This window comes from Drosophila miranda, chromosome 4 (genome assembly GCF_003369915.1).
Source record: "Drosophila miranda strain MSH22 chromosome 4, D.miranda_PacBio2.1, whole genome shotgun sequence".
Taxonomy (NCBI): Eukaryota; Metazoa; Arthropoda; class Insecta; order Diptera; family Drosophilidae; genus Drosophila; species Drosophila miranda.
The window spans coordinates 12,664,271-12,688,812 of NC_046677.1; the positions used below are offsets into that span (position 1 = coordinate 12,664,271).

Below are 24,542 nucleotides of genomic sequence, written 5' to 3' on the forward strand. Positions count from 1 at the left end.
GGACTGTGTGTTTGTGTATGAGTGTCGGTATTTAATTGTGGAACATAACGATGTGTTTCGGCTTTTTCAAATTCGAAGCTTCCAAAAGTGTCGTTAATATTGGTATATCTTTGTGGGGGTTTCTGGGATATACAGATATATGTATTTGAATTATATGTGTGTACACATTTATATGTACTTTTTACTCCTTTTACGCTTTTGCGTCAAACATTTATATTTTCAATTCTCATAATGACAAATTTAATGAAACAACAATTTCTCTCACATATTAAAAAGTTGCTTTAGTTTTTCGGCCTCAATATTTATAGTTCAATGCCTCGACAACAATAACAGAATTGATTTACTTTGAATATTATTGATAGAATGAGTTTGACTTGAGTTTGAAATAACGTTTTTAGTCAGTAACTGGTTACTAATTATACAATACATGAATGTATGCGTAGTTCTTGTATTTTCGTTTCACTTCATTTAATTTCCATTCCTTACTGTTTTCATTTGGTCTTATTTTAAACACTGAATGCGGCAATTGAAAACGAATCAAATTCAACAAAACCAAAGAGCGGCAAATAAAGATATTGCTTACCGGTAAGGTTCCGGTTCTGTGTGTGTGGAATGTCGGAAGAGAAAATCGAGGGATCTGTTGTAGTACGTGTTTATATAGTAGGTAAGTATGATTTTTGTTATTTTTCGTTTCGGTTTGCTTTATATAAACGTTTCATATAGAAAGGTGCTTGTATATAGGGTTTATAGAGAGCAAAAGTATGTTGTTTTCATTATAATAATAGTTCATTTTGGTTTCGCTTAGTTTCATTCGATTTGGTTTTGTTTTAGCAAAAAGCACGATTTCCAAAAAGCAAAAATCGCATTGTCAAAAATTTTATTTAATTCGTAAGTTAATAATGGTAGTTTTGTTTATGTTCTTCCATCCCATTAAGACCAATAAATATTACTTTGGTTTTTCATCAATATACTCGTGTTCATATGCCTTTAGAAAATTATGGACTACACATACAAACATTCGATTTCCTTATAAAAATAAACAAACAGAAAATGTTGCAGAACATTATTATTTATTATTTTTAATTTTTTGTATAGATTTTCGTTTGTTTGTTTTTTTTTTCGTTTTTGATATGGAATCTTTTGTTTTTGCAAAAAGTTGAATACATAAATATGTATATTAGTTTCGAGTTGAAGTTAGGTGAAGGAATTAAATGCAATTTTACAGTGGATTAGTTGCACGAATACAATGAGAGAGAGAGAGAGAGAGAGAGAGAGAGGTAGACTAGGGGAGTCATGGACTGAGAGTGTGGGCTACACAGCTACAGATATGAAGGGATGAGATAGAGGGGAAGAAAAGTTCGGATCATAATCATTGTTTTGCCAATACCCGTTTGATTATAGTTTTACTGGTATAACTGCCTCTACTGTCCCAGCACACGCTCTCTCGCATCCCTCCCCTGGCACCCTGCACCCCTTGCCATTTAATGTCAGTCAATGTCCTCAGCCATACACACATACTCACACACAAACACACACTGATACAGATTAAGCATACGCACTGTCGTCCCACCTCAAGCATACAACACAATCCTCGCCGCACTTCAACAATACTTGTATCTGATTCACCGACATCGTTATCGTTATCGTCATCGTCAACGTTTAACAAACAGCTCTTAGGAGTACGACTTACAATTGATTATTAAATTTAAGTTGTGTATTCAAATATTATTACATATTTATATAAATATTCTGCTAATATTTCATCTAATGCTTGTGTATGGGCGCCACCTCCGTTTGTTCTGTGGTTGTCGCTGCCGCTGCTGCTGCAGCGGCTCCTAACTAGCTAAATTATCTAGAACTCTATGATGTACGAATGATCTCCGGGTACACGTCCATCTCTGCCCTTCTCCGTGGCCAGCTTATAGCTGTACGTATGAAGGAGAACGAGACACTTCAAATAGTTCATGCTTGGATAATGGATTTTCGAGTTAAATATATGATTAGTATATATATTTACTTTTTACTTTTACTTTTATACTTGTATTTGTTTTTCCTTTTTGTTTTAGTTAATTAATAGTTATTGAGTTATAAATTGTTTTACTTTCTTTGCTTTTGTTTTTTTGTTAAGTATTTTAATGGAAGACATTTTTTATACAAGTTTAAGACACAGAAAATACTCTTTCTTTATATGTATATTGTATAGGTATGTATGTGTCGAGTGTTGAGTGTGTAAGAGTGTAGATGTGTGATTATGTATGCAAGTGTTTTGAGTGATGTGATCTATCTTTATATTTCAAATAGTTTGATTTTACTTGGTTTATTTGTTCAGAAGTAAAGAAAAGTGTGGTTTTTATTATTGGCCAAATCGTGATCGATATGTAAACTTCTTTAAATTAAAAGAACAGAAATAACACGAAATCAAAGGTCATGCACATTTAATTTATACAATTTTGAAACTAAACCATATATTTTTATTAGATCAATTTTTTTCTTTAGCTTTCCTTTGCCTCCTCTCCATTTTTTGTTGTTTTTATAAGAAATTATGTTTGTATAAAAGTGTATATAAAATAAATGATTATTTTTCGTTTGGTTTTTGGGTTTCGTTTCGTTTTGTTTCGTTTCGTTCGCTGCAAAACTAATTGAATATTTGTTTTTTAAATTATTTAATATATATTTATTTATATATACTCGTACTTTTCTCATTTTTGTGTTTTATTGCTGTTCAAAAGTGGCTGTCACCCATACATACATATATACTCGTAAATACATACATACACATGTATGTACATATGTCTGCGATATGAACTGTACTGTACTGTCTACAACTTTGTTTTGGTTTTATTTGTTGGGTTCTGCTGTGCTTTTGTTTATACATTGCTGTCTGGTTTTCAAGTCTTCCGTTTGTTCAGTGAGTTCTCCTTTTATTTTTATTTCTTGTAAAATACTCGTACATAATACTTGATATCTTGTGCGTTCGCAGTTGAGTGCAAATTTAACTCCATATATCTCTTAGAGTTGTAAGACTGACAAAAGGAAAAAACTTGTTCTTGAATGGAATATTTTTCGGTAGGAATTTGCTCATATTCAATACTTTCTCATACTATTTACACAAACCGCATCATATGTTTAATTCAGTGAGTGCCCGTAATTATTCGGATTTGTTTTGCTCGTACCTAGGGAAATTATTGGTTAAAAAAAGGGGGCAACAAAGCTCGCTCTAGAAAGTATTTATCCTTGACTAAATAATGTGATACTTTGATTACTATTTTTCCGTTCCGCTTATTGCACAGACACAGACACATACAGAATTGAGGTTTAGCTAACGATTTGTCTAATTGTGCACGGAAAACCTCCTCCTGTCCTGCAAATTATTGTCTACAAACATATGGGTATAAACTCGTTAGTATTGCTCGTGTATAACGAGGTTTGCTTCTGCGTTGCGTATTACTAAATAAATATATTAATTTCTTTCTCGTTTTGGCCATGCAAAGGGCGCCTTCAAATCAACAAACTCATATCCGTTTTCCTCGCCATCCCAACCGTGTGGTTTAAAGATGAAAAAGGGAAAAAATTAATCCTCACGACTGCTGCAGGTCCTCGTTCTCGTCCTCGTGCCCGTTTAGTACTCATATCACGCGTTGGACAGCACAAAGGTCACCGCCACCATCAGAATGTGGGCCACGATTACCGAGATGGACATGTGACTGAGGTTGCTGCCACGCCCACATTGCTGTATCTCGATCTCCTCGGGATGATAGTTGATGCACTTCCTGGGCCGGCGGCGCGACTCCTGCTCCTGGGTCTGGCGTCTCGTGCTGCAAGCTCCTAATAAGCCACCAGAAATAAGAGTCAACCACAGCTTCTAGTGAGCTAAATGATAAGTCCGCCGAATACTCACCCACAACGCCGGACTCCTCCAAGGGCTCGATGTCCAGCTGCTTGGAGCCGCACGGACACAGAGTGTCCACTACCAGCAGGATGAGGTTGCTGTGCGGGATCTTCTGGACGCTGAACGGGCGCTCGCAGCCAGAGACGTGGCAATTGGTAAGCTTGCCCTGGAACAGAAATTTAAGTTTAGACTTGGAGGTACCTCTGGGTTCTCTGGAGGCCACCTACCTTGAGTGGATTGTTTTGGCCGCCCTGCGTTAGTCGCTCCGGCTGCAGCATATACAGATCCGTGCGCAGATCGCACCTCCTCGCGTTCTGTGGATCCGGAGCAAAGCGTGGACCGGCATGTGGTTTGTGCACCTTGGGAGGTGGCGTTGTGTACTCCTAGAAGCGAAATAGATGGCACATGACATATATTTCAGAGCCTTAATAGACCGTAATCTTACCACATCTGCCGTGGTAAAGAACTCATCCATTTCTTGATCCACTGGCAAGCCATAATCATTGTCAAAATTATCATATTCATCAGAATAATTGTTCTCCACAAAGACAACATCCTCGTTGTCGTAGGTGTAGTCATCCTGCGGCCAGGCACGCAGCGGTGCCGGCATAAAGGAGAGCCAAGTGGCACTCAGGGCCACCAGATGGTTAAAGAACCAAGAGCCCAAGCGATTTGGTTTCAGAATGCCACCAGCAGCCGTATAGGGATTGTCTGCATCGGAGCACACGCCCTGAAAGTCGTTGACGGTCACTCGCTTATAGATGCGGTCCTGCACAAGCGAGTCCATAATGGTGCCATCGATCTGGCCGAAGAACTTGCCCGTGTGCTCCATCTCCTCGGAGATGATCACGAATCCGCTGTTGTCCAGCACGTAGCAATCCAGATTGTCCGAGGCACAGGTTCTCTTGCATCCCGATGCACCCGCTGCGGTGCACTGAAATGGAAAGAATTTTCATCAGTACGGTTCTAGAATAGCCAACCCATTCCTCAGTTTTTGCACTCACAGTTGAGGTGATATTTATAAAGTGCTTGGCCAATGAATCGTGCTGGAATTGCAAGCCCACAACCCCGGCTGGGGCCTTGTGGCCGCGGTGCTCGACGAATATGGCGTGGGAGGCAGTGACCAGAGTGGCGTTCGACTTGATGGCATAGCCAGAGCCAAAGGGCACACTGTACACGAAGCTATCGGGTTCCACGGCGTGCTGATCTATGGCCCGCTTATACCAGGATGTGTCCATGGCCCTCACGTTGTCCTCGCTGAAGTGTCTGTGCGAGAAAATCAGGGAATCTGGTAGAAAATCAAATTCAAGGTAGAGCATTTTCTAACTTACGGTTCTGGGGTGTCCTCGGGCCTCTTTATGTGATCTATCCAGCGCAGGAGACCCGATCGCGTGGCCACAAAGGAGGTGGCCACCACAAACTTCGAATAGCCTTGCCTATGGGAAGAGAAAGGGATGCAATTTAGTTTCCTCGAATCCATATAGTTTAAGTGTCTTATTGCAGCGTAAAAGTTCTCGGATCACAATTTTTAGGGGATAGTGTTCAAGCCTTCTCTGAGTGGCTGGTCCTCAAAAGCGATTGCATTGTTCAAACACTACTCGAACTCGATACAAATTACTCTTCCATTTACCTCTTGAGTATAGCCATCAAGGTGGCGATGGGACTATAGAGATTGATCATATATAAAATTTGTGCATTTAAAATTGCATTTGTAAAATAAATTGTTGTACATAAATTATTTGCAGTGGGCGAAAGAATATTTCATTATGGTTATTCGTATAGTGTGTAGGGAGGAGTGGAGTGCATTAATACAGCAAAAGAACGGAAAGTTGTTTGCCATCAAAGAAAATAGAGTGGGGAAAATATATGCAGAGAGAAAATGGTTTTTGTGCTTTAGTGAAATTTTTAAATAAAACCGATTTTGAAAAATTAATAAAAATTGTAATTTGAATAAATAAAAGAACTTAAAAATTTCGATAAACTATCAAAACTTTTACAATACTTAAAATTCAAACTTTAAATAATAAATCAATATTTAACCAATCAAATTTAAGACTACTCAAAAGTTTTACTAAATTATAAAAAATTAATAAGTATTTATTCAAGAGACTTTAGTTCATGCCCCATGAAAGTGCCTTCAACTGAATCAATACCAAGAACAAAATTAAAATTAAAAAAAAATAATATAAGAAACTTATTTAGAACTTACTGCTTGTCCTCCTTGCCGTTGGAGGGGCTTGTTGTATTCCTGTCGAGACCATCGGTGACCATGGCATCACGGACCAAGCTCTGGATGAGGGTTCGATCGCAAAAGTACGGCTCTGCCTTGCGAGAACCCTGGGCATTCAGATGCTGCGACCCAAAGTGGCTCGATCCGGGCGAATTGCCGTTGGAGCCACTGTGCATGTTGTGATGTGGTTGCGGCGACTTTGGTCGAACCTGAGGGAAGGAAATCAAAGATTAGTGGAATGCCCAGAGCAGATAACCCCAAACTTGCTCATGTTCGATTGCTTACCGACATCCACTTCCAACCAGGGCGTCCAGCGCGAGCCAGAAAATGCAATACCTGCTCCTCTGGCGACCCAAAGCTGGGCTCTTGATCGCGCGACGAGTACTCGCCGGAACTCTCGCGCTCCTTCTCCAGATCGCTGACGCTATTGTACTCGCAGTACACCCATTCAGGATGTACGCGCCAGTTGTCTCCCTTAAAGTATTCGGTAACTGAAGGAGGGATTGAAAAAGAGCCATGCGTTAGTCGATGACACTAGTACACGTATTGCAAAGGTCACCTCACCATTGTTACGCGAATGCCGGATCTCCTGCTGGGAGACTAACTCGTGGCTACCGTATTTCTCCGGGAGCACAATAGCCAGCGTGAAGGGTGTGTCCTCGATGGGACCGTAGAAGTAGCGGTGCGTTCGAGTGGAGACCCGCTTGACCTCATCGTAATGGTTGAGGATGGTGAACTCTGTTTCGCCCTCTTTGGGTCGAATCATGTCACTGCGCATCTGCAAGATGTGCAAATATGTCTAAGATATAGCCTGCTTCTTGGTAAGAGATCCCATTAACACACCTCATTGAGCAGATTCTTGTTCATTTCCACTAGCTCATGATCGTTGCCGATTTCCGTTTCCGGCAGTTCCAACTCCGTGATGTCAACGGAGGCGTATTTGGGCTTGAGCTGATCGATATACTGATTGCCATCGCCCAGCGGGCGCAAATCGGGGTGGTAGAGCACGCGCCCATTATTATCGACGATAAACGAATACCCATTCGGTCCCAGCTTGTGTTGGGGTATGACCTTGCGTATCTCTTCGATGGGCACATCGGTGCCCACCACGCCCAGCAGATTGGCAACGCGCACCGAATGGTTTCGTCTATCGAAGACCGGAGTTGAAACTGTCGTAACCAGGCGTCGCTGGTACTCCGAGTCCCGGCCCAGGCCGCCAGACTTGCCGGCCACAAACACGGGACTCCAGTGCACCGGATGATCCGCCTGATACATGATCATCGGCCGCGCCATCACCAAGGCGTAGTCGATTACTTTGCGACGCGCCTCCTCGTAATCATTGATCTGGACGAAGAAGCCCTTGTTGGAGCAGGCCATGTCGTGCAGGTTGCTCCGGCTGCTCGAGTCGCTGCCAATCAGATATGTGAAGATTCTCACCGGCATATGCGGCCAGTTGTACTGCTTGATGATGTCCTTGTGCGACTCCGAAGTGCTCTCCGTGATCAGCATGATGGCCTGGTTGCACTGACTCCCCGAGCCGGATTGATTGTACTAAGGGATGGTTAGCGGATTAGCTGTTTAGCGGCTTCCTAGAACATCACACAGAGAGAGGAAGACTGGTTACCTTGTGCAGCAAACTGAAGGCATACTCCAGGCCAGCTGTAAAGTTGGCCGTGTCCTGCAGCTTGATGGCCTTCACCGCGGACTTTATCTCCTGGATGTTGTCCGGTGTGGCACGAACCATGCGATCCTTGAAGCATGGCACGGGCGCCTTCACAACCTCCGAAAATGTGATCAGGTTGACAAAGTCATCTTCTCCGAGGGTATCCAGAATGTTGAAGGCCGTGGCCATGCCAAGATCAAAGGACTTCTCCGACATGCTAGACGAGGCGTCCAATAGAATCATCTAAGAGGCAGGGAATATTAGGCATTCAGTCATGGCTTCGTTGGATAGAGGCTACTCACAATATCCTTGGGCGAGGAGGCGGCCTGGACGAACCAGTTGTGGGTGCGAAAGTCGTGGATGAGCTTGCTGCCCTTGGAACCCTCGGGGGGCCAGGCCGTGCCCGGGAAGCGACGCAGGAAGCCCGACGATGAGCCAAAGTATTGCCATGACAATGCCGGATCTTGCTCTAAGTTGTTCTGGAACAGTGGGTCCAAATGGGCGCTCCACTGCAGTGCCGACTTCACGTCCGCCTCATCCAGATCGACGCCGTGCGGCACCAGAATCGAGCTTAGACTGAGATTGACCGGGAGGCGTTCGAAGCGTCGCATGAACCGTATATCCATATGACGGGCTCCGTCCGCCAGCTTGCCATCGGCATTATACTCGTTGATACGCCTCGCATCGTAGTGTTGCTGCTGTCCCCCCAGGGGCCCCTCTGCCTGGCCCTGGCCGTCCATCTCGGAGAGGGCCGCCTGCTCGGCCGAGTCCATCAGGCGCTGAGAATAGGAAAGGAAACGAAACGAAACGATGTTGTTGGCATTACTCGCTCTCGCTCCCATCAATCTGTATAAATATTTTTCCTTTACATTCCGGACCTTGCAGGGGCCTTGCAGGCGGGAAAGTTGGGCAAGTTTTCCCGCTTTATGCAATTTATTCTGTTGCTCAAGTCTTAAATTGCACAAAGCGGAGAAGAGTTTGCTTTACTTCGTTTTTGCTTTCTTTTAACCAACTTTTAGTTGCGAGTGTGTGTGAGCGTGAGTTTGAGTGTGTGCTGGTGGGTTGGGTGGAGTGTAATTCAAAGTACTGAGAAATCAGCAGGGGAATATCGAGAATGCACAGTGTCCAACCAGCCCAGCCCAGCCCAGCCCAGCCCAGAAGATCTTTCAGTATTTTTGTTGGAGCAATAGAGATTTCAGATACTGAGTCAGTGGGCCATACTTTCAGGCGTAAAAATATAATTCTACAGGCATGTCCGTGATTATTGTCCGACTTCGACTTCCAACGTCCATTGGGAAAGTTTTGCTAGTGCTCAGCATAACGATTTCGAATATCAATTTTAACATGAATTTCTTGATTGTGTGTTCAATTTACGGTTGTTATTATCCAGTATTTTTGCAGATATTTCCAAAAAGAATATAATAGAATTTTGAGTGAAAAACATAAAGGTCCTCAACAGAGGCTCTATCTTAATCTTCTCCCACTGATTTGGCTTGTTCTCGAAATGCGTTTCGCAACTTTAACTTTGGGCCCACTGTATGCTCGTTTATAAGACACAAACAAGAACTTTAGCTGCAGCGAAATTAGACTCAAAGGCGGGCTGGGGCTGGGGCTTGGGCTGGGCTGCCGGGGCAGACTCCTGGCTCCAAACGAGGACAAACACCTGCAGTCATAGACACTGGGGATGTGCGAGTCGCTCTTTCCTCACTGCACCTGAAGATGCTGCAGAGTAGAGTCAGGCTGCCATGCTGCCGAGCTGCATGTGGGTGCATTGAAATAGTTCAACTACTTTTGCACAATGGCAAAGGCAAAACTAAAAAAAAAAAGGAAAAGCAAAAGCAAAGACATAAGAAGTAAAATAAAAATGCTTAAGCTTGAAGCTCACGGGTATAGAAGAGACCCAGTCCAGGCGGAGTCTGAAGAAGATTTCAATGTAAATTGGCTGCCGTTGGCCAAACGCTGGCACCACGGGAATGTGTCAGCGGCTTAGACAAATGGCCACAGACTGGAGGATGGCTAAGAGGCAGACCTCCGACTCCGACTCCATCTCCAACTCCAACTCCGGGGAAAGAAAGTTGTTGCATTGAAAACTTTTTTTTAGGTGAGCGCCACTCAGCCCTCAGCTGTCGACTCTCGACTCTCGACTCTCGACTCCCGACTCCCAAAGTTATTTGCACATTTTTCGAGCGTTCAAATTAGTTAAGGAGACTTAAAGTTTGGCCAAAAGGTGTTGAGTAGCAAGCTAGTTAAGGCATTAAATAATAAACACTGCCAAAAGTGAGTCAATAGAATAGAGAGAGCCCTGAGAGCGGGACTGTGTGGGAGTTGCACTTGTTTAAGATGGATAAGGGGGGGGGGGGACGAAGCACTGCGATAGAAGTTGCTCTTTGGGTATCCTTGGTATCTGCTCTGCAAAGGAAGGAGCTCCGTTGTCATGGTGAAAAGCAGGCAAAAGGTAGGTGAAGCTGTTACAGAGTAGTTACTCAAGTTGGGCGATTTAGTTGCAGCAGGAAGTTGAAAACTAAGCCGCAACTACTCTGCTTAAGGTATACATACATACACAATACTTAATCCCCGCCTCCCCATCGTAGAGTTCTGCAATCCAAGCACTCATGATTGGCAGAAAAAATTCATAGATACATTTCTGTTTGCAAGGTTCTATATCCATAAGTATTCCAACATTTGTAGTCGTTTTGTCTAACATTCTGTATTCCGTACATAACATCGAAAAGAACGAAGATCGAAAGAAACAAAACGGAACAGAGAAGCAAGCAAAACATGGTCTTGTACGAGTATTATGATATATTTCTTGTACTGTTTTTTACAATATTATGCACTTATGGACTCCAAGTCCAGACAAAGGTCGGGGCAGCCTAACAGAAAAGAAAACCGGAGAAGGGAGGCAACAAAAAAGTGTCTCCGGCACAGAAAGGGTTGCGTGAATGGATGGTGATAGGCGGGGAATGGGCGTCGAATGGGCGTCGAATGGGAATGGGAATGGGACCAGAGACCGTGAGCAATGCCCTTTCGCACACAATTCTCGTTTGACACCAGCTGCCTTCTTTGCCCGTTCGTTCGTCTGTGCAGCTGTCGACATCTTAACATTCAAAAGCCAACAATGACAACGACAACGATGGCAGCGACAGGGACTGGGACTAGGACTGAGACTGGGGCTAGGGCCAAGACTGGGACGACCTGCTCAAATGTCAGCGGTACAGTGTCTGGGCTCTGCCGGAATTAGCAAAATGCAGCTACTTGCACGCAATTTGTTTGCAAGACATATGAAAGAGGAGGAGCAGGAGCAGGGGCAGGAAAAGGAGCGTGGGGACTCTGGGCGTTGGCTGGAGCAACAGCCCCAAAGGATGCTGTGAGAAAAAATGTTGAGGAAAACGAACTCACATTGACCATTTGCCAAGTGAAAAGAGCCATGGCCAAAGCCAAAGCCAAAGCCAGCCGAGTGATTTTCCACCCTCTGTTATTTCTCTGCTTCGGGGTAATGCAAGATGTGTGTTTAAGCAACGATTTCCGTCTGGCTGAGACTTTTCTTTTCGGCTCTTTCCGTTTTTTTGTCTGTTCAATATATTTGCCGTCTGAATGGACGTGCCAAATGTTGAGGCAATAAGTTTTGTAGCCAAAAGAGAAATTTATATTACGTTTTAATATCACTTTAGCTAAGTATTTGACGCTTTAACGGTGGCACTCCCTCCCCCAAAGAATGGATTTCTGGGTTGAGATATTTCACCTCCTTATTAGACCCAGTGAACTGCGACCCCTCGCAACTGTATCCTAGTGAAGCATCTGATTCTAAGGGACAGGGACTGACATCAAGTGGCAGCACCTGTCCCGGTGCGCCCTGCCTGGGGTCTGGCCCGTTCTTTTCTGCTGGGGTCTGCTGGGTATTTTTAGCTCCAAGTGTGACAGACCGAGCTGCAGCGACACATTTGCACCCGCATTTGATGCGGTCTACTTTAAGGATTATTAACACCTTTTTACCTAAGCCAAAGCGGAACTCAACTCTTCCTTGTGGCTGGTACCTACTTACTCTTTGGCTTTTTAGTTCTGTGGAAAAGATTTTGCAATCCCCTGGACACCTAAGATTGTTTTTCTTAGCTTGGATTGTGCGGTGGAAGCCACAAGCCTCCATGTAAATCTGATTTCCACGAGTATAGAATAGTTTTTGCTGTTTAATTTTAGCCAAGCGAAATCTGTAGGGAAGCAGATTTTACGCCGAAGAATAGCAAAACTCAGCTAATTATACTTCCATCATATTATTATCCTGCAATAAATGTATGCCTCGAAGGTGCTAGTCTTATGCGAGCTAACATACCATCCAGAGGGTCTTTATTCGCTACGAAATCCACTGACACGACCCAACCCAAAGTAGCTGCGATTGCAACGCTGCACAAATGTCACCATTTGGAGCTGCCATCTTCGCGATCTGCGTATTTTTCCTCGCTACTTTCTGGTAGGACAGGGCAAGGCAAATGCTTTTAGTGTGAAGACATTTGCTTGCCACGTTGTTGCATGTTTCTATTTAAGAGACTCGCAGAGCTTTTCAGTACGCCCGATACACACACACGCACACCTACTTTCCTACATCTATCAAGAAGTATCTATCTATCTGGCTATGTATCTATCTATGCATCTATCTATGCATCCATCTACTCTCTCTCTCTCTCTGCCTAACTGCCGTTGCCCTCTCCCTTGCACAATGTCAACGTCAAAGTGCAAGTGGCATTATAGCAAAGAAGTCAACAGTGAACAGGAAGGCTGCTTGGGTGGTTGGGTCGTTGGGTGGTTGTGAGTGGGCAGGATGAAAAGGAAAAGGACCAAAGCAGAGACATAGACAGAGAATGACGGAAGAGGGGAAACTGTGTGACAGCAGAGGTTGGAGGGGGGCACAGACGTTTTCCTTTTTTGCCATTAAATGCAATTTTAAAGTCAATTTTAACTCGAAACCGAACGCAAATAAATGCTGTCAGCAACAGGACACGGGGCACAGGACACAGCTATTAGTGAGAGTGGACTCAGACGGGAGAAGAGGGGAGACAGTGGAGAATGTAAAAGCGGGAGAGAGCGAGATAGAGTGCAGGTTGTAGGTTGCAGGTTGCCCGTTGCCGGTTGCACGGGGCAACAACTGAGTTAAAACAGCATTGACAGGCGTTGATAGAAATCGAATTAGTGCAGGCATTTGCTACACGTTGCAACATCAGCGAGCGCGACAGAGAGGGAGTGCACAAATTATTACGCATACGTCACGTGAACACGAACAGAAAGTCGAGCTCGTGTCGGAGAGGTACTGGAGCAGAGGCCGGGCAAAATGATATGCGTGTGGCATCTGCAGCTACCTTTATGTTTACAGGCAATTAGCATTTTAATGCCGCACCAAACAAAAGGCAACGGCAGGTGCCCAAGCGAATGATACGAGGGCGATGAAAGGCGGGAACCGGCATCCTATAGAGAGCAAAATGAATACGAAGCATGGGTATGACGTTGATGGAGGTGAATGCGAGTGGCAATGTTAAAGCAGAACAGGGCTGCCCTGAACAGGGCTGCCCAGAACAGAACAGAAAGAACAGAGCCAAGGGGCACAAGGTGCAGGGGCCATCAGGTGCTTGCCTGGTCGCGCACGAGTTGGTTTTCATTATTTTTCATGTTCGACATGAGCGCAAATTGCCGGCAACAGGCGGGATGGGCGGGTAAGGAAGTGTTATAGAGCCACACCAGCTCCAGTTGAATGAATTGAATGTGATAACGTTCTCAAGATACATTTTATAAGTGACTTCCAAACTATAAGCCGGCCAAGATAATTTTGTTTTTTGAACACCTCACATGTACATAATAATATTTATTGTAAATATAGATTTTTATTGCACACGTCATTTATTGCTAGGAATTTAAATATTGGTTTCACATAGACGTACTGGACACAACACAAATTATATTAGGTCGGGACTGAGATTAGGAAATGGCTGTTATCCACTTCTTTGATGCTGCCTCTCGACGCAGTCGAAGAGGCCATTCAAATTGTGCAGATCAATGACGATATTGCCGTTCCTGGCATATAGTCCTCCGTTGCATCCCTGCGGCGCTGCCACACAGCAGGCCACACACAAACAGGCCACCAACAAAAGCAATACGAAGGTCTTTGAATCCATTTTCAGGCTGTAGAACTGTTCGTCTCAATAGGCAAAACACAACTGGTCGCTCAGGTGACTAATGGACGAGATTATATGTGAACTTAATCGAATCGGGAGAATCCCACACTCAAGCCCGAGCCTAAGAATACTTCATGTATTACGCAGATAAGCGACTTATGCATATGTATGTACTCGTATAATGGCACGAATATATTATATTGATCAACTGACAGGCGGAAAAACAGGTCAAAGTATTGCATTAATCGCTCGGCTTAACAGCTCGGCTCTCAACATTCCGAGGAGGAATTTCCAGATTAAAATTATGACTGACTGGCTTTCTTCTTTATTACTTTTTGTATTAAATGCATATAAATTATCAAGAAATATTATTGCTCATCTGTGAACAACCAGCACAACAGAAGACCGATAATACACCAAAGCTGAGAACTTCTCTCTAAGCCCCTTCTGAGCGGCGCCACTGGCCTGTCAATCCACTTATTGCTAAGCGTTCAACGAAACCTGTATCTTTCTTACATGATTATTATAAGGTGGGCAGATCCCACTAAGGTGTTCGACATATATATTTTGTGCGCAGAAGCATATGGGAAATTCTTTACGTCATTCTGGGAATTGTGTGCCTTGAGTACGAAAAGTTCATTCTATCGGATCGGGTTTATATGGTAGAGAACTTCAAAACGTAATCCGCTCTGGTCTCCTGGAGCAAAAATGACTCAAATAGCTGTCGAAAGGTGGGTAATAGTAGGGCCAGTACATTTCAGTCCAAGATACGCTTTTACTATACCTTATCTTTAAAGAGGTAAAATACTCTGACCAAAGGGCATACCTTTGGCATGAAAAGGTATGTATGTCTAGATATAGCAATGTCCGTCTGCTTATATTCGAACTCAGTCTTGAATGCATCTCAACGAAAGTTTGAATACATCCCTCTAAGAAAATGAAATCCATATATACCGTTTCTGATTGGAAAACTGCAAGGGTATATATGTAAGCTTCGGCACGCTGGTTCCCTACCGGTTTTAATATTATGTGGAACTGACTTCCTTATCTATACAAATACCACGATCAGGCCCTGTCTATTTCTGTACTAGGAATGACTGGGGACTAGGAGCTATTTTTTTGAGCTGAGCTCTACCGGGGCAGGGTGATGCCGCTTCTCCTTGTGGCGATCAAAAATTCTGTGGAAGCCGTTGTGAAAACGATTTCCGAAGTAGCATGTAGCATAATTTGGTAGTGCTTTGTTCTGCTCTGCGGTGCCATTTTCTCAGAAATTTTTCATCTACGTACGAGTACCAGCCTCGGTAGGGATACACACCATACGATATTCTTTATTTATTTATTTATTTTCTATCTGACCTCTAACGACGACTCTAGAATTGAGTACGAGTATGCGGGAAAATGTAAGCCGACGCAGCCAAAATGGAGAGTGGACCCCCCTGTAAGGGAGGGTCTTCGCATGGGATTTGCTTTTATCTCGTTTTCCCTCGTCCTGAGGTTCAAGTTTCTGGCTCAGCGATGACCCACCGGAGACGTGCTCTGCTGTCCGTCTGCGTGTAGGTGAGGGCAAGGTGGCCAAAAGGTGTGTGTCCGTCTGTGTTGGCCATTTCATAAATGTTTCAAACATTTCCCGGTCAATCTTATATTTGGCCAAACAACAAAAGCCAGGCCAGAATGGTCGTTGCTCACTTTCCGGCTTGGCTCTTTTGGGTCTGCTTTTTTCTATATTTTTTTTCTGCCTTCTACCAACAGGAGTTGTCTGGCCAGTCGCTGATTTTGTTGTTGGCTGTTTTTGAAGTTGCCACGTCTGTGGCTGTTGTTGTAGTTGTTGCTTTTGCCGTTGCCGTTGCCGTTGCTGTTCATGTGGGTTGATTTTTAATTAATGGTGCTTCGTATGCGTTTTGCGTCAGGGCCAAAAACTTCCGGCCACCAGATGGGAGGAGAGGAAGGACAGCAGCAGCAGCAGCAGTGAGCCAAAGGGACAGCATCTGCGTATGCTCTGTACTATTCTCGTATGGTATGTGTGAGCGTGTTCTCCGCAAGAAACCGTTTGCAAAAACAAACAAACCAAACGAAACGAAACCCACAAAAAATACGCATACAAAACCAATTTAATCGATATTTTGCGGAAATCATAAAAAATTATTTATGTATATCCACGCACTTGGCAACACGGCTAGGACCGGGACCGGGATCAGGACCAGAGCCAGGCCTCGCATTAAATTTGCCCTCATGCGTTGATTATAACATTTAATTGTTACGCTGGGCCTTATTAATGATGACTGTACGTGTTGTTTGCTCGATTCTCTCCCTCAAGTTGTAAATAATTTCATAATTAAATTAAATGGAATTAAATTAAGGCGAGATATTGATGCAGTGGGGCATACGAAACAATTTACCATTCGCGAGAGAGAGGAAAACTTTCCGCCAGATGAATGATGTTAGGGAGAGAGGGAAATGGAGCTAAGGAGACACTTTGCCAGAACAATCAATCAAAATGCTGCGCCAAAAAAACAGAAAATCGCTTAAGTGAAGAGCCATTGGCATTTATAGGCCCAAACAGTGGGTCGAGAGCAGTCGCAAACGCTGCCAAAATAAACCAAAAGGGCAAATTAAAATCTGTAATGCCGAAAACAGAAACTACATTTCTTATAGATGTAAGAGATTTGATTTCAAAATTCAACTAGAAATGGTCGCTTTCGAATAGATGGCCTATTCACATCATCCATTCATCAGAGACTGAGATAGATGAGTCCAAGGACAATATTTTAGTGAGACTACTAATTAGCATTAAATTTTTCTGATCTTTTGAACATTATTAATTTTATTTGCTTAAATTCCAAAAATTATATTAAGTCTCTGTTCCGAGTAACTAGACGACAGCGACAGGTCTTATCAGCATAATATGAGTTCTGAGTTCTATAAAAGCCGGAGAAAAGACTCGAGTGGATCAGTGCGTTTCGGAAATCTTCGCCAGCAATGTCACGAATCGAAGCTCTAGTTCCTATATTAATCCTGGTATTGGCCGCAGCAGGAGTTCTTGGGAAGAACTGTGGCAACTCCCGGAACAAAGAATGTGTGCCGCGAATTTTGTGCGACAACGGATCAGTCATCAGGGATGGACGTGCACTGTTCTCATATCGATCGTTGTTGGCAGGCAATGAGGGCTGCGATACCACCGATATCTGCTGCTCCATCACAAATAAGGTAAGTCCACAAAATCATTTCATTGATCGATCCGAGGCTAGGGCGTTCTTGAGAGTATCACTTGATGACTCTTTCAGGTTTCTACCCCCATAGTCGACTTAGAGGTGGCCGCTCCAACCGAATGTGGACACCGAAACGAAAATGGTCTGCACTACACTATGACCGAGGCAGCAGATGTGGCCCAGATGGGTGAATTTCCCTGGATGGTGGCTCTGCTACTCAAGTCGGATGAATCATATATTGGTGCTGGAACATTGATTGGATCTGACGTAGTCCTTACGGCCGCCCATGTCGTGGCGAATTTCCAACCAGGACAGCTTCTCGTCAGGGCTGGTGAGTGGGACTTTAAAATTGAGACTGAATTGCACCGGCATGTGAATGTCGATGTTCGGCTCATCGAATGCCATCCGGACTTCAAAACATCGACTGGAGGGAGCAATCTGGCACTGCTCTTCCTGAGTAAGAAACTAAGGACACAGATCCACATCTGTCCCGCGTGTCTGCCAAGAGCGGACAGGAGTTTCGACCACAGCAGATGCTTTGTCAGCGGCTGGGGCAAGAAGACGTTTGAATCCGACTCCTACATGAACATATTGAAGAAAGTTGAGGTGCCCGTGGTGGGTCGTGAACTGTGCCAACAACAACTGAGACGATCTATCCTGGGACCCTACTTTACGATCGACTCCAGCTTAATTTGCGCAGGCGGCGAACGGGGCAAGGACGCGTGTACGGGCGATGGCGGAGCCGCATTGGTCTGTCCTCTGGCCAACGATAAAAACCGCTATGAACAGGCTGGCATCGTCAATTGGGGCGTTGGCTGTGGAGTGGAGAACATTCCGGCTATCTATACAAATGTCGCCCTCTTCCGTGAATGGATTGATATGAAAATTGCGGAAAAATCGATTTCCAGCGGTAATTTTGATACCGCTTCTACGGTTTCACTCGGCACCGGTTCTGAAGGTAAACCCGTAATATTTGAAAGTACTAGAGGATCTATCTCTAGTTCGGCCACAACTAGTCGTGTTGAATCAACAGGTAGCGGCGTTATCGGTGGTATCGGCGGTATTTGCGGAAGCGGCGGAATCGGCGGAATCGGCGGAATCGGCGGTATCGGCAGTATCGGCTCTTCTTCACACGGTGATATGAATAACCTATCGAACAACTCTAAAGAGCCAGCAATGATTCCCATCTAAAACGGTCTGTACACTTAATGATGCATTGTTAACTATATAGTGGGAAGTTTGTGAATAAAAACATTGGTTCCCTCATTCGTAATTGTTTATTTTGACCGAAGCCGAGGCGTGCCATTTGCATTCTGTAGCTGATAGACAAACTGATTGGGAGGTCAGATGTCAAGCAGCTTTCCTAGAGAGATTATGGGGCAGTCCAATGAAGACCGAGCAGCCACGTTACTTTGACTGAAGAATAGCCTCAAGCTCATCTTGTTTCTTCCTACTCCTACTTTGCAGCCTTTTCCTAATGGTGCCCGATCCTGCTACTAATATACACACATATCCCTTGGTGATTCCGCACAATCAACCCACCGCCTGCTGCAAAATATTCCCACGGTAAACGAGGTCTATTGATACAGAGGGACAGAGGACAAGAGACAGGGGACAGGGGACACTGGCAAGCCGCAAAGAGAGTGAGCAGCAAGCAGCAGTATCCGCGACCAGGACCACAACACCGCATTGATGGGGAGTGAGAGAAGAGGAGAATGAAGATGGGGAGAGACGAGACGAGGAGAGGAGAGTACTTGGCCAGAAGCAGCACTTGGACGCGGAACAGCGCACGCACGGCAGCAGCTGCGGGTGCCATCAAAAACTTCTGCTTGTGGCTGTGGCTGGGCGCACTTTAATTTCAATTTGGCGCCGACCTCTTCTTCGCCTCCTTTCACCACCATTGGCTTGGCGTCCCCACGCGACCCCATTCGCGAGATTCAACATCACCGCAATGAGACTTGCCCCACGGCAATTTATTGTTTTCCACTTTACGCCGACGTTCCCATCCTCCTCCCACCGGGCCGACGGGCAGGCGGGAGACCCGTTGTCCTGTCTCGTCCCCTTGTGATTGTTTTGCTGTGTGTTTTTTAGTGTCCTCCATAAATTCGGGAGTGCCCTGCTGCTTGCCCCCTGAGCATTCAGCGATTGAGCCACTTGTCAATTGTAGGCACATCAGAAGGAGAGCGGCAAAAGCAATCCGAATCGGCATCGGCATCGGAATCGGGGCAGGGGATCCACTTACCATGACAGCGTTGCGCTTGAAGTCCATAAAGTTCTTCACCTCGGCAGCCAGTTCACGCAGTAGGATAATGCCGTCCTTGCGCTTCACCTCGATGTCGTTGTCCTTGAAGCGCTGCAAATGGACAAGCGGAAAAGCAAATATAATTTCCAAATACGATGCGTACACAATTCTCAGTACATTTTACTGCCATCAACTATAAAACCGGTGCTTGATGCTCCTCGGTTCAGTACACAAAAAGAGGGTTAAAGGGCTTTAAAACTTTGGCGCTTTGGTTATTGTACAACAAAAAACAGTGATGTACTTCGGCAAGGGTTTCGCGAATGGATGGAAGCGGTTTCTATGGCTGCAGGCAACTCTCAAATTGATATTAAATTGATTTGAATGCTTCTTATTAATTTAATTAGATTTTCATTGGCTGCGGGCCGGGCTTGCGGCTTTCTCTCTCTCTTTTCCAGGCCATTAGGATACTTGCTAAAAAGAGTGGAGCGAGCTAAAAGACATGCGACGAAGCGAGGACTGTCAAAATTGGACAAAAATTTGTTGTCATTACCGATTGAATTAAATTAAATCAGTTTCAGTTATTATATTCTATTATATTCTATAGCAGCCATCCAAAAAGAAGATTGAAAACTGATTAAATGGCAGGTGCCTATATAATATAATCGAGCATTCGCATGAACATGGTATAGCCTATCGCCCTCAGAGGCTAGATGGATATGAAGCACTGCCTTTGATTGGTTCAACTATTGGGACTTCTGTCTATATCTTCTATGTTTATCATTCTCATCGTTCTCACTCTTTCCCTTTCGTCTTCTCAGGCTCTTGCTACTCTGCCAAATGTGTCTAATTAAATTTCACATTCCATTGCATTTATCCCTCGGGACCCACAAGCACTCCCTCCACCCTTTTCTTGCCCAACTTCTTATAGCTGTGAAAGAAAGAGAGAGAAAAACACGCACAGATTCTAGTTGGAGATGGTAGCGGAGGCTCACATTTAGTGGACAAGTTAATGGCTCCAACATTTTGCTTTGATTTTGCCATCCTCATACACTGACTCACACTGAGGCGCACACCCACACAAGATGGGAGTCCCCTTTCCATTATAATGATTTTGCCATTGAACGTGTTGTCATTTGTTTTAATGGAAAATTCTGATGAGTTTTCTTTTCTTTTGGCTCTGAGAATTCCCATAATCATAATCGAACAATGACGGAGGAAGCAGGAGGCAGGCATAACCTTAGACAGAGGGAGCAAATGCATTTTATGACTTTTTTATGCATTTAACTGCCACAAATTAGCCATTCCGAAATGAAGTTAAGTTGAGGCAGGGCCACGCCCCACGACACACACACACACACCCACACACACGAATAAACCCTCTCAGATCGACCCATTTGCAAGCCCATTTCAAATTGTCACTTATCAAACAAACTGTCAGTTAAATTATATTTTTGCCCATCGCATTTGTAACCATCAACGTCGCTGCATCCCCGAGAGAGTGCCTGAGTGTGAGTGTCTCTGTACATGTCTCCGGCGAATTAATTAGAAAACTTTTCTTAACTGATTCAGTGCCAGCAGCAGAAGCAGCAGCAGAGGCAGGAGCAGCAGTGGAGAAACTGAGACGCCTTCAAAGCTGCTCGGGAATGGAAGTACACTGAAAAACAAAGTACGAAGGCTATGCTACCGTTAATGACTACTCAACAGATGCGAATTTGATAGGAAAATCGGTGGCATTACTTGAATATTGTATTGTTTATGGATTAATATCAATAAAAACATAAACTCTATAACCGTGCTATTATGGAGATTTGTTTTTTTGACTTCAGATTGTGCTTATAGCTGCCGTTTACTGAGGTTCAGGTTTTTTCCTGTGTATTCCCTTAGCTGTATGTCTGTGAGGGTGTACCACACCACTACCCACACCAGAGACCGTGCAAATATTTGTGGCTTGAGCCAAAATGCTCCCATGTTCCATTTGCCTTTTACGAGTAGCTCTGTGTGTGGGCCTGGCCGCAAAACTAAAACTGCAGGGAGAAAACTCTTTGAGGCATTCATTAGTTGGCTAAAGAAAATGTCACACACACACACGCAGAAACACACATGAAAGTTTTGAAAAAAGAAAGTATTACTCTCACAAGAGATAGCCTCACTCGCTCTCCTTCTAGGAATCTCCGTCCCTGTCCAAGTTGTAATCCATTGAGCATTATAAATTCTACACGAGGATTTAAAACGCCCAAATTATGTCTGCTGCTGCACTTGGCTTACAGACGTTTCCGCCCAATGCGGCACGAATGGGCCAAGACAGTAGCCTCTTCACGACTTCTCAGGATATTAGCAAAACGGAGCTTGGCAGTTTGCTTGCTTGTGGGTAAGGAATTTCGCTTGCCTGACTGAAAAGTCATTGGAAGTGATTCGAAACGATAACGTAATTGATTATGACGTACAAAACTGCAGGAAATCGATTTCAAAATGCCAAAGTTAGAAGATTACAAGTCCCAAGTTTCACATTTGGAAATAACCAAACACATTGGCAATTGCTAATCTCTATACTTCTAAGTACATGCTGGATTTGAGTTGGGCTCTCTCGTAATGTGCTGCATAGGCGTTTAAAAAGATCAAAAGATGACCTCCACTAATATGCATTATATTTCTTCAGTAAGAGAAACATTTTCCCTTCACTTTACAACTTTTAGATTGGAGAAACCATTTTCATCACTCACCCCGCCAAACCCTTGCAACAGACACGCTCCGATATAGTTTTTCCCCGAAAATGATTTATAGCATCTGGAAATCCATTAGCAAACTATTGCCAAATCAAAGCAATAATAGCCGACGGTTAAAAAGTAGAAAAAATCGAGAAGAGGGGCGCCCCAGTGGGGCGAAGAAAATGCATTGAAAATTAAAAGCATGTCAAGCAACAAGCCGCAGCATAAAAAAGAATCAATGAGGGATATTTAAAAAATAAAACAAAAATTACGTATACGTATTTGATAGGAAAAAGAAAGCGCAGCCCTCAAGAAGCTAGCCGTGGCAGTGGGAGTGGGGCACCAGTGGTAGCGGCCACGCCCACAAAAACCTCACACAACTTTTATGCGATGGCAACATTTTATAAAGCAATTTCCACGAGAGCAGCATCGAAATGCAATGCACGCCTGAAGGACACGCGCGTGTGTGTGTGTGTTAGAGTGTTCTACTGGGGGTGGAGAGGGTTGGGTGGAAAGGGAGTGGGTGGGTGAGGGAGTGCAGAGAACTATATACAATATGTATACAATATGGCAAGGACTCGAGGAGGGAGAGCAGTTGCAGGAGCAGCAGCGGCTGTAGCGGCAGCAGCAGCCATAGAAAGTTTTTCATTTTGCGGTTGACTCTGGAATTCGAAAATGTTGCGCAAGGCGAAGCCCTAAGGCGGACCGACTCGTCCTGCTCGCTCTGCATGTCCCTCCTGCTATCCACTTGCTGGGTGCGTATGCAGCTGGCGCAAAACTTTAAGTAGAGCAAGGACAGCTCGGGAGGATGGGATCAGGAGGTTCAGATGGGATGCACGGAGACTGAGCGGAGAGCATTCCTGAGCTTTGCTGCCCGTCGCTTCTGCTCCTGTTGAATTCCGGCACAAGTTAAGCAGCTTACGCATGCAGGAGCGGCTCCAGCACCAGCTGCAGCATCATCCACCTGATGCACTGGGAGAAACAGAGTAGCACTGAGGAAATAAATGTGCCCAGATTGAATGAGAAGAACGAACACTATTAAGCCACATCATATTGTCTGCAATTTGAATCACATTTTTTCAAAGCAACTGACATTGCTTCATAAAATGAAATGGTATCCTTTGTGCGAAGTGTAAGTACGTCGTGCGAATTGCTCGAAGTGTAATTCAAATGCTAGGTAACTTGACTTCGCTCCTGGCTTGCTCCTGGCCTGCTCCTGGCTGACTGATTATGTGCTCAACAACCGGGGAAGCCCAGGTCTCTCTTTTCTCTGTTCTCTGCCCTGGTCTGGCAATGCGCTAATTAGATTTTAATGAAGATGTCGCTGGCACCCTCCTGGTGCGCTCATCCTCTCCTTACGGCATACTTCAGAGAAGGGAAACAATGTCTCGCATCAACGCGCATGTTTTCATGTGCAGTCAAGCGGAGATTTCTTTTTGCAAATTTCTCCCCATCGCAAGATTTCTGCTCACTTTTCCAGGCGCCTGGCACGGGCCGCCATTTTCCAATATTAAAGTTAATAGTTTTTGCCCTCTGCTGCAGTTTGTTGCCTTTTCTTCTCTTCGTGGACTTTCTCCAATTTTTTTCGCATCAAGAATGCTGCATTTAAGTTTTAATTAGCATGTTTTTCATGTTTTAATTGCTAGGTAAAAAAGTTGGTTAGTTTTGATGGCTTTCTGAACGGAGGGAGCGGGCTTTTCTGCCAGCTCTAATTGCCTTATGGAGAGGCTTCTTTGTCGAGTGGATGGCATGCAAAGGCCGTGTTGCCAAACTTCATAAAAAATAAAATAAATCTAAAATGAAATATTTCCAGGCCCTAACATACCATAAGTGGCAAGCCAACTGTTTTTCTCCAAGTCTTTTTCAGCATATATCAAATATCATATTGATCTCATGGTATAACTGTACTCAATACTTATACTCGAAACTATCATAATTATTAAATGAAGTCCCATCAAACTTTGTTTGGAGCGCTACCAAATTTTGAAAATATTTTCTGCAGAGAAGGTGGCAAGTGTTCCGGAAATGTTTTTGAGCATGATTTCGGTTTCCCATGAGGTTCTGCTTCATAGAGGCAGGGGAGTTGATTGAAATCAACTTTAGTTCTCCACTTCCATTTAATGGATGTACCCTCAAAGGATTTAATCAAATTAAATATTTAATTTGCTTTATACTTTCATTAAGGATAGACCCCGACATCCGGTCGCACTCCCATCCAGGGCCAGGGCCCATCCCAGCCCTCACTTAACATTTGTTTGCTCCGGCAGCTGTATGTCATGCTCGCATTTTCGCCACCAAACGACAACGACAGACTCAAATATTTGCATAGACAAGCACTGGCTGTATATATACTCGTACTCATACAGGGATATACATATATAAAGTTCCACCTTCATCAGAGGCGAAGCATGGTTGGGGTTCGGTTTGAGGTTTGGGGGTCTGCAGCCCG

General features: G+C 44.3%; 3 protein-coding genes across 4 annotated transcripts in view; 1 reads left to right on the plus strand and 2 right to left on the minus strand.

Moving 5' to 3' along the window:
* Window positions 1-3,265: 3,265 nt before the first annotated feature.
* The window catches only part of LOC108163858 (voltage-dependent calcium channel subunit alpha-2/delta-3), a 45,419-nt gene continuing 24,142 nt past the window's right edge, over window positions 3,266-24,542 (minus strand). The window contains exons 4-17 of one of the 2 annotated variants that reach the window (XM_017299373.2): window positions 19,389-19,499; window positions 8,085-8,561; window positions 7,744-8,025; window positions 6,963-7,670; window positions 6,684-6,897; window positions 6,405-6,610; window positions 6,099-6,328; window positions 5,520-5,552; window positions 5,221-5,325; window positions 4,894-5,155; window positions 4,335-4,823; window positions 4,117-4,272; window positions 3,899-4,055; window positions 3,266-3,825 (exon numbers count right to left, since the gene is read on the minus strand). In XM_017299373.2, coding sequence (XP_017154862.1) covers window positions 3,632-3,825; window positions 3,899-4,055; window positions 4,117-4,272; window positions 4,335-4,823; window positions 4,894-5,155; window positions 5,221-5,325; window positions 5,520-5,552; window positions 6,099-6,328; window positions 6,405-6,610; window positions 6,684-6,897; window positions 6,963-7,670; window positions 7,744-8,025; window positions 8,085-8,561; window positions 19,389-19,499 — 3,624 coding nt within the window. In that variant the 3' untranslated portion in view covers window positions 3,266-3,631. The remainder of the gene's footprint in view (window positions 3,826-3,898; window positions 4,056-4,116; window positions 4,273-4,334; window positions 4,824-4,893; window positions 5,156-5,220; window positions 5,326-5,519; window positions 5,553-6,098; window positions 6,329-6,404; window positions 6,611-6,683; window positions 6,898-6,962; window positions 7,671-7,743; window positions 8,026-8,084; window positions 8,562-19,388; window positions 19,500-24,542) is intronic. The other variant, XM_017299374.2, reaches the window with a different exon arrangement.
* LOC108163861 lies at window positions 13,630-13,993 on the minus strand. The gene has a single exon (XM_017299378.2). It carries the CDS (start codon window positions 13,938-13,940, stop codon window positions 13,758-13,760), a length of 183 nt encoding a protein of 60 aa, XP_017154867.1. The 5' UTR covers window positions 13,941-13,993; the 3' UTR covers window positions 13,630-13,757.
* Window positions 16,879-18,419, plus strand: LOC108163859 (phenoloxidase-activating factor 2-like). The gene is made up of 2 exons (XM_017299375.2): window positions 16,879-17,144; window positions 17,222-18,419. Exons 1-2 carry the CDS (start codon window positions 16,917-16,919, stop codon window positions 18,335-18,337), a joined length of 1,344 nt encoding a protein of 447 aa, XP_017154864.1. The 5' UTR covers window positions 16,879-16,916; the 3' UTR covers window positions 18,338-18,419.